At 40.6% G+C, this 12,820-nt stretch overlaps 1 protein-coding gene across 1 annotated transcript in view; it reads left to right on the forward strand.

Moving 5' to 3' along the window:
* The window catches only part of ADAMTS9 (ADAM metallopeptidase with thrombospondin type 1 motif 9), a 174,705-nt gene that overhangs the window by 111,087 nt on the left and 50,798 nt on the right, over positions 1–12,820 (forward strand). Inside the window, exon 29 of the mRNA XM_003273663.4 lies at positions 9,059–9,226. Coding sequence (XP_003273711.1) covers positions 9,059–9,226 — 168 coding nt within the window. The remainder of the gene's footprint in view (positions 1–9,058; positions 9,227–12,820) is intronic.

The raw sequence follows: 12,820 nt of genomic DNA on the forward strand, positions 1-12,820 counted from the left end.
GTTCCTACCAGTCATAGCTTTCCCGCCAATTACTTACTCAGACACAACTTCACTCACCTCTGGAACAAATTTCTCACCCACCGCCCTCCCTGTCTTCCAGACGGCTTTCATAAATAATCCCATGGCAGGCACAGAGTGGGTCCTTGTATTATCTTCGCCTCTTTCCTGAAAAATGTGAACATCATTATTCTGCTGATGTCAGGTTACAAATAATCACCAGGTAAACCTTGAAAGGGAAAAGAAGTCCTACAAAAACAGGCAATGTGTCTGGGAATGAGGAATCAACAGGGTAATAGAGCCCTGTTACCCCCATGAGGGGTAACACTGCCTGGTGATTATTGTCATCAGTTCCCCAGGGTACCCCTGGATATAGCCACGATAGAATTCACCAGGTGCTACATTTGCAGATTTCCTTGGTTTTTGTTTCTTTCTTGATGGGGAAAACAACGGTAAAATGTTTCCATTCTTGCAGAACAAAAAGAGCCCTAATTTGGGTTTCATAGCTTGCATAACTAATTTTATACACTGCTAAATTTAATATTAAAATTTATTTTCCCCTCTAATATGAAGTTGTTACATTGTGAGATCGAAGGTTGGGGAACTAGAGAGCCCTGTCCCCCATATTCCTGGGGGTGATGGGGTGGGAGTGGAGGATGTGAGCCCCTCGTTGTCTCCCTTTATCTGCCTGACGCTGCCATCTCCCTTACTAAGCATATGCAGGGCCACCTACTTGGTTCTCATATTGACAGCAGCCTTCGACTGTGCTCTCCAAGAGTTGACATGTGAATCTTGGTTCCTTTTCTTAGACCTTTGTAGCATTGCAAAGGCTGGACTGTTGGGGGGCAGTGGGGACGGGAGGACGGCCTAATGCCCCATCCGGCTGGGATGACCGTGACTCCCACATCCGCTTTCTTCCTTGGTGTTCCCTGCCAATCTCAGGCACTCTCAGCTCCTTTTCATGGTAATAAGTGCCAGGGTGGTCCCAGACATAAACAGCCATCAGGCAGGCCTTGTCAACACTGGCTTTACGCCCTGAAGTCACAGCCCTTGTTTCCTGGTAAAGCTTTCTCTCCATTTTTCCTCAATATTTTGGTTGTCGCTGCCACTGTTCAGAGCCATTCTTGTTTTGTGAGAAGCCTGTAAAACCTCCCCTAAGTGAGTTCATTGCCAATAAGGAGATATATTTTTTGACAAAGGACTGTGACAACTCTCACAGCAGGGCAGGGCGTGGCAGGGAAGTGAGTGACTGTGGATTCTGTAATGGCTATCATTAATGCTGCTTCTGTGGCTCAGGACATTTAAAGAAATGGCATAACAAAAGACAAGGGAGACATGCAGGAGTTCTTGAGAAAACATAAGTGTAAGCAGGGAATGATGGAGTAGAAAAGGGATGTGGCATTCAGATATAGCATCTTTCCTCTTCTTACTCTGGTGAGAAGAGACAATACTGGTAAGTAATAGTCTCTAAGAGAGAAAAGGGCACTACAGAAGGAAACTTCAACATATATAACTGCTCTGTGGATTGATTTCTCTGGGACCTTTGGAAAGAAAAGCACTTTGGCCATTCACAGGGATGAGATCTTGCCAAAGTCCTACCTTTACCTATCAGTGCCTGTGTTAGAATGTTAGACTCCATTAGTTAACAAAATTTTTTTAAACTCACCTTTTAAACTTCGCGTTAAGAGATATTCTAAAAGAGTCCGCTGAATAGAAACAATAATAGTAATGATGCAAAAAAAAAGTACCATTTGTATGCTGTCTGGCTGAAACACAAAGAGCTTTGCATGCATTGTCTTTTTGTAACACAGTGATATTGGCTACAGATACTACTATTCTCCCATCTTACAGAGAACAAATCTGAGCTGAGAGAGGTGAAGTCTCTTGCCCCTAGTGGCACCTTGGTAAAATGACAGGTAGGGTAGGATTCCAGCCCAGGCCTATCTGACTCTCAAACCTTTGCAACATTTTAGAGCAAAATGAAGACAAGCACCCTCCCCACCACCCCAGCTGCCATTTCCTGTGTTGGCAGCACCCAAGCACCCCTTGGAATTTGCTCTTCGCTGGTGCTTTGGAACAAGAGGTTGTTGAATTCTTGCTTGGGGATGAGAAAGAATCAGAGTGCGTGGTTAGCTGTGGTTTTTGAACAACACCAGAACCTAGCCCCAGGCCCCCATTGCAGCTGGAGCCAAATAGCATTCTGTGCCAGGGACAGAAGCTTCTTCAGCCTGCATTTTCTCCTTCCCTGCTGTGTGACCTTGGGCACAACATGTCTCCTTTTCTTTAGTCTTGAATTTGTAAAATAAATAGATGGACAGAATAATCTTTGAGATGCCCTGCAGATTGAGCATTCGAGAGATTTTTCCTTGGTGAATTGCCAGGGGGCCAAAATTTACAACCTGCGGCCTTCCCTTCTTGACCATGTAAAGAGCATTCACCCGTCAATGGAAATAGTAATTTACTATGTGGCATCTGGCAGCCCTCAACGAGTTAATAAACCCTGAAAAATGTCCAAGAGAAAAGTAGGGTAGCTTCAGCCAAGGGGAAATGTGGCCCTTTATTTATGGGATTGTATGTTTGCTTTTTGTAGTGTCTTTCTTCACAGGCGCTAAAGGTGTTGTGAGAAAAGGTATTAAAGTCAGAACTATTAACATTGCATAGCTACTCTCTTCCTGGGAGACTGAAGAATCAGGCAACTCTAAAATACTCTTAAGAGACATTTCTTGAGGTCCTTGCTTTCTGTTGTTGCCATGGGTAAGTAGAGGTGAGCAACTGGTTGTCTTAACCAGGCCATTTTTCCAGTGTAGCTTAAGGATTAAAGTGTTTGGGGTGTGTGGGGTGTGTGTGTGGTGGGGTATGTGTGTGTGTGTGTCTTGCCCTGTCAACCAGGCTGGAGTGCAGTCATAGCTCACTAACCCCAAACTCCTAGGCTCAATCAATGCTCATACCTCAGTTGCCCAAGCAGTGGGAACAATAGCCGTGCACCACCATGCCCAGCTAATTTTTCTTTCTTTCTTTTTTTTTTTGTAGAGATGGGGTCTTGTCATGTTGCCCATGCTGGTCTCAAACTCCTGGGTTCAAGTGATCCTCCCACCTCTGCCTTCCAAAATTCTGGGATTAAAGTCATGAGCCAGAGTGGCCAGCCATGCTGTATTTAAAGCCTAACTCTCCTGCTTCCTGGTGCTATGACCCTGGGCAAGTGATGTCACCTCTTTGACCCTCAGTCTCCTTATCGATACAAAAAAAATCCTAATAGCGCCTGAGCCACCAGACTGCTGTTGGAATTAAATGAAAGAAGCCAGTGTTCTTTATCCCAGTATCCTGCTCATACTAAGAACACAGTGAAAGGTAGCTAGTATGATTTTCAGGAGTTCTGCTCAAACTGAAAGAGAGTGCTCTTGGGGTGGCCTTTTTGAATCTAAATAGCTTGTGCCAAATGAGTTCAGCATTAGCACCATGAGTCAGATTCCAGGTGGTTCTTTCTTTCTGACCTTTACAAAAACGTGACATTGGTTTATAGTACACCTCTGTGAAGGCTATAGCTTTCATATGTTCATTCATTTCCATAAATATTTGCTGACTGACTACAGTGTGGAAAGCAGCAAGTAGACATGTGTGAGTTGCAGCTACTCTCTTTTTTCCATGTGGTAAGCCCCCCATGGTTTTCCAGGCCTTCCACTGAGCAATGTTTGAAACTTTGATCACTAGATCTATATCCTTGTGTTTATGGTCTTTCTTCAGTGGAATAGTAGGTACAAGCTGGCATCTCCTTTGCCTCCCCCAACAGTGTGACGCTCATGCAGTATTCACTTCATTTGTCACTGTCATTGGCAAAGGCAGTCCTGAACCTTGGGCATATGCATTGCATCCTTTCTGATGACGTACTTTCCAGATGAGCTGTGATTTTATGTTTTGTTAAAGTTAAAATGAGAGTAGAATCAAGAAGAGTTTGTTGTTGTATGAAAAGATACAACTGAATATTTTTTAAATGAAGCGATTTAGATGTTATTTTTATAGTCTGTAGACTCACAAGGGAAAGGCCTTGAATAGTAATTCCTTCAGTCTCCTGTCTCAAAACACCTATCTGAGTGATAGTTAGCCATCTGTTGTCAAAAATCCTTAGATCAGAAGAGCCTTGACAGCGTGGTAATAGGTTCTAGTATATGACGTTTCTCTTGGCCTTTCAGTGCTTGTTATTTCTCACCTGCTGTCAGCCAGTCCTGTGGTTGGAAATATGGACTAGTTGGTCAGCACCCCCATTTCATATTTCATGTATACAGAATCTTATCAATCCAGACGGCTTGGAGATGAGAATCACCTAGATACATAGAACTGTGCCCAGACACTGTGCTAGGGCTGTCCCCCTGGCCCATCCATTAGTCCTTGCATAGCAGGCATCTGCTATAACTCAGGCAGTCCTGGTCCTCATTCAATCCCCTTCTAGTGCTTTTTCTAAGCCCCTGCCTTTTCTTTTTTTCTTTTTCCTTTTTTTAATTATTAATTTATTTATTTATTTTTGAGACGGAGTCTCACTCACTCTGTCGCCAGGCTGGAGTGCAATGGAGGATCTTGGCTTACTGCAACCTCCACCTCCCAGGTTCAAGAGATTCTCCTTCCTCAGCCTCCTGAGTAGCTGGAACTACTGGTGCACGCCACCATGCCCAGCTAAATTTTGTATTTTTAGTAGAGACGGGGTTTCACCATGTTGGCTGGGGTGGTCCTGATCTCTTGACCTTGTGATCCGCCCGCCTCGGCCTCCCAAAGTGCTGGGATTACAGGTCTGAGCCACCGCACCTGGCCGCCCCTGCTTTTTCTAAGCCCCTGCATCTTCCAGCCCCACCCAGAAGCCTCTTTCTGGCCAGATCCTATGTACATCTCTGACCTCTACCTTCCCCTTCTTATTCCTTCTTGGTTCCTTATGGTATCTTTAGCAACTCTATGTAGAAATCCATCTTCTTTTGGATGTCCATGTCCTTGGCAGCCTCAGCAACCCCAGGGATCCTATTCTCTTTAGTTCTCCAGCCCTTCTCATTCAGGCAGACACACCAGGGCTGTTTTCTGGCTTCTCAATAACTAAGAAACCACATTCCTTGGTATAAGTGAAAGGACCAATGTGGGGCGTCCCTAAAACCAGAGACAGCACACCAAACCCAAATTCGTCTGCACCATATCCAGTGCTACTGCTTGAGAGAGAGCCCTCGATAGAGGTTAAGAACAGACAGCCCATGTCTTGAGTTTCCTTTGCACCATATAAATTGAAATGCGAAGATTTCAAGCTCTTAGACCTTAATTAGTGAAAAGTGTTAACACAGTCTCTGAACAAAACACCACCTTTCAACATCCCCTTCAAGCCACCCCACAGAAACAAAAGCCTGAATACCCAGGCACTTGGGATGCTGACCTTGGTGCTGCTAAGTAACAAGCAGAGATTACATTGTCTGGGAGTCTTGCTCAAAGTTGGGAGGAAAATCATTCTGTTACACAAAGTTGGGTTGTTTCCCAAGGAAAAAAAAAGTCAGAGTCCTGTTGGCCAAGTAGGAGGCTTTTTTGGCTGTGAATTTGAGGAATTAAATATTCCCTAGAGCAAGAACTATCAGATGTGTAACCAAGAAATAGCATGTACTAGGTGATGCACTAAATTTAACGATCATGTCTCAGTGACACACGGTGATGTAAAAGTCAGTGCCTGAGAAAGGACTGGAAATGATCTGATGGAAATTTCCCTCAGAATGTGAGAGCTGTAACTTGTGTTTATTTGATTATCAAAATGATAGCCCCTCTATCAGGTCATAGTAGGCCCATTAATAAACCTGTTAGATTTGAACATTTCCACGAGCAGCTGCTTTTCTTCACTGGTAAGTTAGAAAGCATTAAAAGAAGAGTATTTGCTATCAGATTAGATACCTTGAGAATTTCCTAATTGCCGTTAGATCTTAACAATGTTAGGCAGATAATATGTATGGCAAGTGCTGCATTGTTTTTTCCAAGTCAATTCTAGTCAAGTCCCCAAATTTAACAACAAAAACAAAACGCTGGAATGGGTAGGTTGCAGCTAGTCCAGATAGTGAAAAGATAAGGCATTGTATTTAGAAGCTACTTCATCCATCTTCATTCCATTAGCAACAGATGTCAGTTATACCTCAGATGAATTTTTATCAGTAAGATTGGTGATAATTTAACTATTTTTCATTGTGCTGTTATTGTTTCCAGCAGAAATGTATTCATTTGTGTTGAAGTCATGTGGGAAGCACTATATAAAGCAGTGTGGTTATGCCATTCTGAACACACCAATTGTCTCCACTAATAGTACCTATCTCTATTACTGAGTTTCACTGGGTTATTGGGATGATTAAATTAGATGATGCGTATAAAGTCTTAGGGCAGTGCCTGGCTCATAAATGTGAGAGAGTTGTACCTTTTCCAATTCTTCCTCTACAGATTGTTGCAAACTTTTAGGCTGTAACTTCTGATGACCACAGTATATTACTAAATTAATATTTCTAACAACTCTCTTTTCCCTTATATATTAAGAGACAGCTTGTTTGGACTACTTGTATACTGAAATGACTGTCCCTACAGATAGACTTGTGTTAAGGTCACCCATGTTCATTTGATTACTCTGACACCACTATGTTTCTTCACCCTAGTCAGGCAAATTTTACCACCCATGATTCTACATCCTTTAAGTTCAACTCATTTCCTAGAAATAAATTTATCTTTGACTCCCAATGCTGTATCTCCCAGTTTTCCCCATCTCTGTAAGTATTATCACTCTCTACCCAGTTGCCCAAACCAGAAACCTGAAAGTTATCCCTGATACTGCCCTTTCCTCTCCACCCTAGAGTAGATCCATCATTTCTACTTCAAAAAAATACACCTTTTTTTATTTTTGAGATGGACTCTTGTTCTTTCGCCCAGGCTGGAGTACAGTGGCGCCATCTCGGCTCACTGCAAACTCTGCCTCCCGGGTTCACACCATTCTCCTGCCTCAGCCTCCCAACTTCCCCTACCTAAGCATTCCTGAGTCACTTTCTCATTTCCACTCACACTGTATTTCCACTTGGGCTCTACTCAGGCAAATTAAATGTTTTGAAACAAAAATGAGACCGTGTCTTACTCTGACTTGAAACTCTTCAGTGATTTTTCATCTTGTGCAGAATAAAATCCAAACTCATAATTGTAGCTCATAGCTTTGCTGCCTGACCCCAGGAAGTGCCTCAGTGAGCCCTCTTCCAACCACTCCAGACTGTTTGTTTCCTAGTACTTATCTCGATGAATAATCATATATTTATTTTTGTCATCACTTAATTAATGTCAGCTTCCCTCATTGGTCTGTAAGCTCCATGAAGGCAGAGACTTGTCAATTTTGTTTATCGCTACATTTCTAGTACTTTGCATAATTTCTGGAACATAGTAGGTGCTCTACAAATGTTTGTTGAATAAATAAATGAATTCATTCCAAATCTAATTGAACGCTTATATTATTTTCTTTTCGGAGAAACATTTTAAAATATTAAAATTGGTCGCTATTAATAGGGATTATCTGTGTGCAAGTCATCAGCTCACTTTTAGAGATTTGTGGAGATACTTCTAGGAACTTCATTCTAAAAGCCTTCTAGAATTATATCGCAAAGTCTTTATATAGATCAAACACTATAGGTTGAATGATGAATATTTTTGTTTTGGTATAGATACTTCAAGTTGGGTGCCTTCCTTCCATCCTGTATACTCCATTAAGATTTTCAGAATGACTACTCCAAATCATAATATTCATAAGATTAGAGCTCAAATGAAAACAGCAATATTTTCACCTGCTAAAGTTAAAAAAATTCAAGCCAAATATATTAATATATGTACTTCACATTTCTCTATGAGCAACTATTGAAATTTTTATAGTGGTTTGTGTTTACTAGAAAAACATGTCTGGTACATTTATGAATGGATAACTGTGCGCATGCTTGGTAATAGTGATTGAGTTAATATGTTTCATGAGTTACATGTTTCACATGGTGCTATTTATTAGGCATAAAAGGGCATGTTGGTAATTTAACAAAATCACAAAGTTAGTGGGGGAAATAAGAAATATTGAATAGAAGGAAGTGACACTTGAAATCTGTTTTCATTGCGTTTTCACATTTTGTTCTTCATTCTTAAATTCATTTCCCTCTAAAAAGCAAGACCATTATATTGGGAAATAATGTGTCTTGAAAACCTGAGCCAGCAGCTCATGATCTGAGTGGTAATGACTTCTGTAATCACTAATGAGGCAATGGACATTGCATATCTCAGCACACTCACTGGGGCCAGCCTCTTGCCTGTTTTACAAGAAGCTGTCATATCAAATTTTTGTCCCGACTCCATGGGCACTTTGATTCCTAAACCTTTCTGAGAAACCTAATCTGAAATCCAAGTCAAGTTTCTCAGATGTGGTCAGACAAGGTCACATTTAAAACAGTCCAGTGAATCTGCAGATCAAAGTTGAAAGGTAATGCCTCCCTCCCAAAATTGGCACAGACTTACCTGCTGGCTTACCTTTCAGTTTCTAACGTGCCTTTTTCACCTCTTCCCGATGGACTGGGAAAATGAGAGCTTATGCTCTGGAAAACGGTTCAAGAGTTTTCTTCTTAAATCATTTAATTAAGAAATTGAACATAGTTGTATTTTGGAAATGCACCTTTATCCCGATCAGTGAATCACAAGGCATTTTGTTGAAGAAATATATCACTATTTCATAGTAGGACTTCTTAAAATCAGAATTTCATGGTAATTTCAGGTTCATGAGCTTTATTTTTGGCTCCAGTTCTCAGGATTTACCCACACTCTTGAGTGAGCCAAAAATGCCACACAGGATTGCTGCTGTAATGCTATGGACTTTTTTTTTTTTTTTTAATACTACCTTCCTTCCCTATTGAGCCTTGAGATACTATCCAAACTGGCGCTGTAAAAGAGGGGAATGGTAACTCTTGTTAGGCATTGTCTTAACATCTCACAACGCAGGTTTTTTCTCAAACTCCGTGTGATTAAAAAACAACAACAACCTTGCCATTGCTTTATATTGCAGTGTTCTGTCTCTTGTGGTCGAGGGCATAAACAACGAAATGTTTACTGCATGGCAAAAGATGGAAGCCATTTAGAAAGTGATTACTGTAAACACCTGGCTAAGCCACATGGGCACAGAAAGTGCCGAGGAGGAAGATGCCCCAAATGGAAAGCTGGCGCTTGGAGTCAGGTGAGCAATGCTTCTCCTCTGCTGACTGCTTCCTTACGTTTGGCCCCGTGGCTGACCCTAGTGTGTTCGCTTGTGTTTCTATGCACGGTTTTGGTTTTACCGAGGGGAGCTCGGGGACTGGGAGGGGAGAATCATTACCTAGATATTCAGGATACTTACTAGCTGTGTGACATTGGGCTCCAGCCTCTGGAGCTTTGGATAATACCTGTAATTAGGGGTGGCTGTGAGGGTGAATTCTAAGTGGAAATAGGGATCAGTTTTGAGTGGAAATAGGGTTCTAAGTGGAGTTCTAAGTGGAAATAGGGATCAGTATTGAGGGGCACAGATCAGCCCCTCAATACTTCGCTGATGGCCTTGCATTATCACCACGTAGAAAACTACTAACTCAGACCGCACTGAAGCTGACTGTGGTCACCTGGCAGAAATTGAGTCTCAGTTTATCTTGGAGGTTCTTGAAGAAAGGGCTATGGACAGAAAGTATTAGAAAATACCTCTGCCCGTTTGCTTGTTTACAAAAAGTGAAGGACAAGAGGGAGAGTTCTCTGTTATTGTCTAGCTATATGACCTTGGGTAATTTAATTTTCTTGAGCCTACTACACGTGGCTCTTATGATGATTTAATGCAATCATGAATGCCCAGTGCTTTGCAGGGGTCTTGAATCTAGTAGGCTGTCAAGAGTAATATTTTGTTTGGACAAGTGTGATGTGTGTATGGGATGGAAAAGGGTGTGAGTACCCAAGACACTGATTACAGTTAGACTCCACTAATTCTAAACATTTCATAAGCTAGTCAGGAACTGGGTGTGAGTTTCCCTGTTGAACTTGAAACAGGAACTTTAGAAGCTTCTGTTTAATCCATAAACGCTGGATATGTGAACTAAAGCCATTCATATCAAATCCTCAGAATAGATCTGGTAACTCCACACTTGCACATTTTCTTAGTTTGGTTGAAGGTGCTAACTTAAAAGTAATAAGGCTGAATTTCTTTTAAAACATTCTGTATTTAATGCTGCTCCTTCTCTCCACTGATCTGAATCAATGAAGTTTTACTGTATTTCCAGTGCTTCCATGCAATGGAGAATCATTCAGATGACTCCAGATAATCGATGAGAATCTAGGTTCAAGGTTGGCGGGCTCTAGAATGGATTCTTCCAGAGCCTAGGGTCTTGATTCTTAAGGCCCCAAAGCAGCTTTGGTCATAGCATACTACATTAATATGGGGAGGATTTGAGAATCCTCCATTTCAATATGACTATTGGAAAATTCCTTCAGAAACCTGAATGTATTTTCAATGTCCTGATCTGGCATCACTGCCCTGCATATCCTCCAGTCATCATTCCCCAGGGCAGTGGCCTCATCCCTCTCAAGGTCTTTATCGTAATGAAACATGGGGGTTTTGTTTGTTTTAATTTAACAATAAAAAAAAATCTATACCCAGCCAGAGCTAGTTCCTCCTTTGCCTTCCTTCAGGGAGCATATTCAAGGCAGTATTTCATACCAGTCACCCTTCTTAATGTTTTTCTAAGTGATCCTTGTCATCTGTTAACTTCCATCCCTTTTATTTTTTGGAGCTATTCGATTCATGTAAAAGCTTGCAGCTAGCATTATTTAAGATACCACGCTAATTAGCTTGTCTCTTATGGACTTTCATGATCTGTTACTTTTTTTTTATGTTCCTTGGCCTCTACTTATCTGTTTGTATTTACCTCTGAATATTAAGTTCAGAGCATGTAAGTGATGTTCATGTTAAAAGCCAATATTCACAAAGGATAATTAAAAGAATCTTTTGCTCTTTATTGGTAAACACAGAGTGAGTTTTAATCCAGCATCATGTGCTCTTGATGGGAAGCCTAAAATTGCTTACAAAGCTGAAATGATTAGGTTTAAACCCTGGGGGTTTTTGCCAGCATAAGGTAATAGGATTATCAGAATGCCTCCCCAGAAAAAAACTGCACCTGTTCAAAATGATTGCTTGGAAAAGTCAAGTCACCTTTGCAGAAAATGCAAGTAAACACAGTTATATAAAGGTCTGTGGCCAGCCTTATAATGTCCTGATTTGATTTGTAGAAATGAATAATAAAAGCAGGCAAGACAAAGTACTGCATGGGTAAAATTCAATTTGGGCAATTTAGAAGTGTACCTGAAAATAATCAGACCCAGTGGTTAATGGAGAAAGACGGTCTGCATGATTAAAGATTATTGGCTTCGTAATGATCCAGTGGTAAACAAGAATATCCCTATGGCTGTGATAGTAAGCAAGAGTAATGATTGTCCACTTGCAGCAATATTTAGAAGATTTTATATCTGGTCTTTCTGTTTTCTGCTGGTAGTTACAGCCTAGTCATCCTGTCTTCAAGGTAGGAAAAATAATTGGTTTAATTTCTCATCGCATTGAAAGGTCTGATGATAATATGATATATAGAATATTAGGAAAGAAACTACAATAGCCCTGCTAATCTTTACAGTCTCTCCCCCAGTATTGATGTTTTGAGATTTAAAGTGGAATAGTTCACTTCTGTGTCTTCCGAAATCTTGAATTTGTAAAGAAAATCAGCTTTTCTTGAAGGAGGGGGTGGGATTATCCTTACTGAAGCCTCGAAGGGTTTTTCTTTCTCCGAAAAGGTTACATTTAATTTGTTTAGATATTTTTAATCAAGAGCTAAGGAATGCCTATGAAGTTTTAAGACAAAAATTAGCATCAAGTTCTTGATTCAGACTGACAAATGTGAAGACTCAATATTCCCATGATACAAAAGCGTTTCACAGTAAATTTTTTTTAACTTATCCTATCTTTATAGAGTTTTTAAAATAAAGATCAAAAATAAAAGAATAAATTATCAGATTAGAATGAAAGTAACACAGCAACACATTCATCAGTCATGAATTCATGCAATCAAGTCATTCATCAGTTCTGAGATGCAGGTCTTCTTCACAGTTCAACACCTTTGTGATCAGGATGGGCTTCACAAACTATGGAATGTCATGATTTCCTTAACAGCCCTTGTTGTCTTTCTTAGTGCTACAAAATATAATGATGTGTTTTGCAATCAGTATTGTCTTACATTCAATGAAATAAACATCGATTTTTAAAAGATCTCCAGTGCTAATGCTGAAATGGAAACTGGCAAATTGCATTAGGAATCTACCTTCCATTCTTGATTAAGACTTTTCTTATAATTACAATTAGAGCAGCTGGGTTGTGGTGTCATTCTGAAGTGTCCTTCAAGTGTTTAATGGAGAAATGTGGCAAATGTGTGGCTTGTGTTCTTTGAGAAATTAAGGAAGCCATCTGCACGTGGTCAGTGAGGAGAACTAGAGTTGCTTTAGTATTTTGTACTTTCCACTTATTTTGTTTGTATTTGAAGCACGAGCATTGACATTGAGTTGTTTGAAGACAGGCCTCTCACTCACACCCTCACTGACCTGCTACAAAAGACTGCATCATATTAGCACCAATTTAAAAACTGGGATCACAAATGCACATTCGCAGTAGCTATGCTACCTTGTCTAAGACAAATTTTACTTTGTGTTTTTGGTTTTGTTTTTGCTTGAGTTAGGGTGATTATCTCTGTTTTTTTGTTTTATTTATTTATGG

This window comes from Nomascus leucogenys, chromosome 21, assembly GCF_006542625.1.
Source record: "Nomascus leucogenys isolate Asia chromosome 21, Asia_NLE_v1, whole genome shotgun sequence".
In the NCBI taxonomy this organism is placed as follows: domain Eukaryota; kingdom Metazoa; phylum Chordata; class Mammalia; order Primates; family Hylobatidae; genus Nomascus; species Nomascus leucogenys.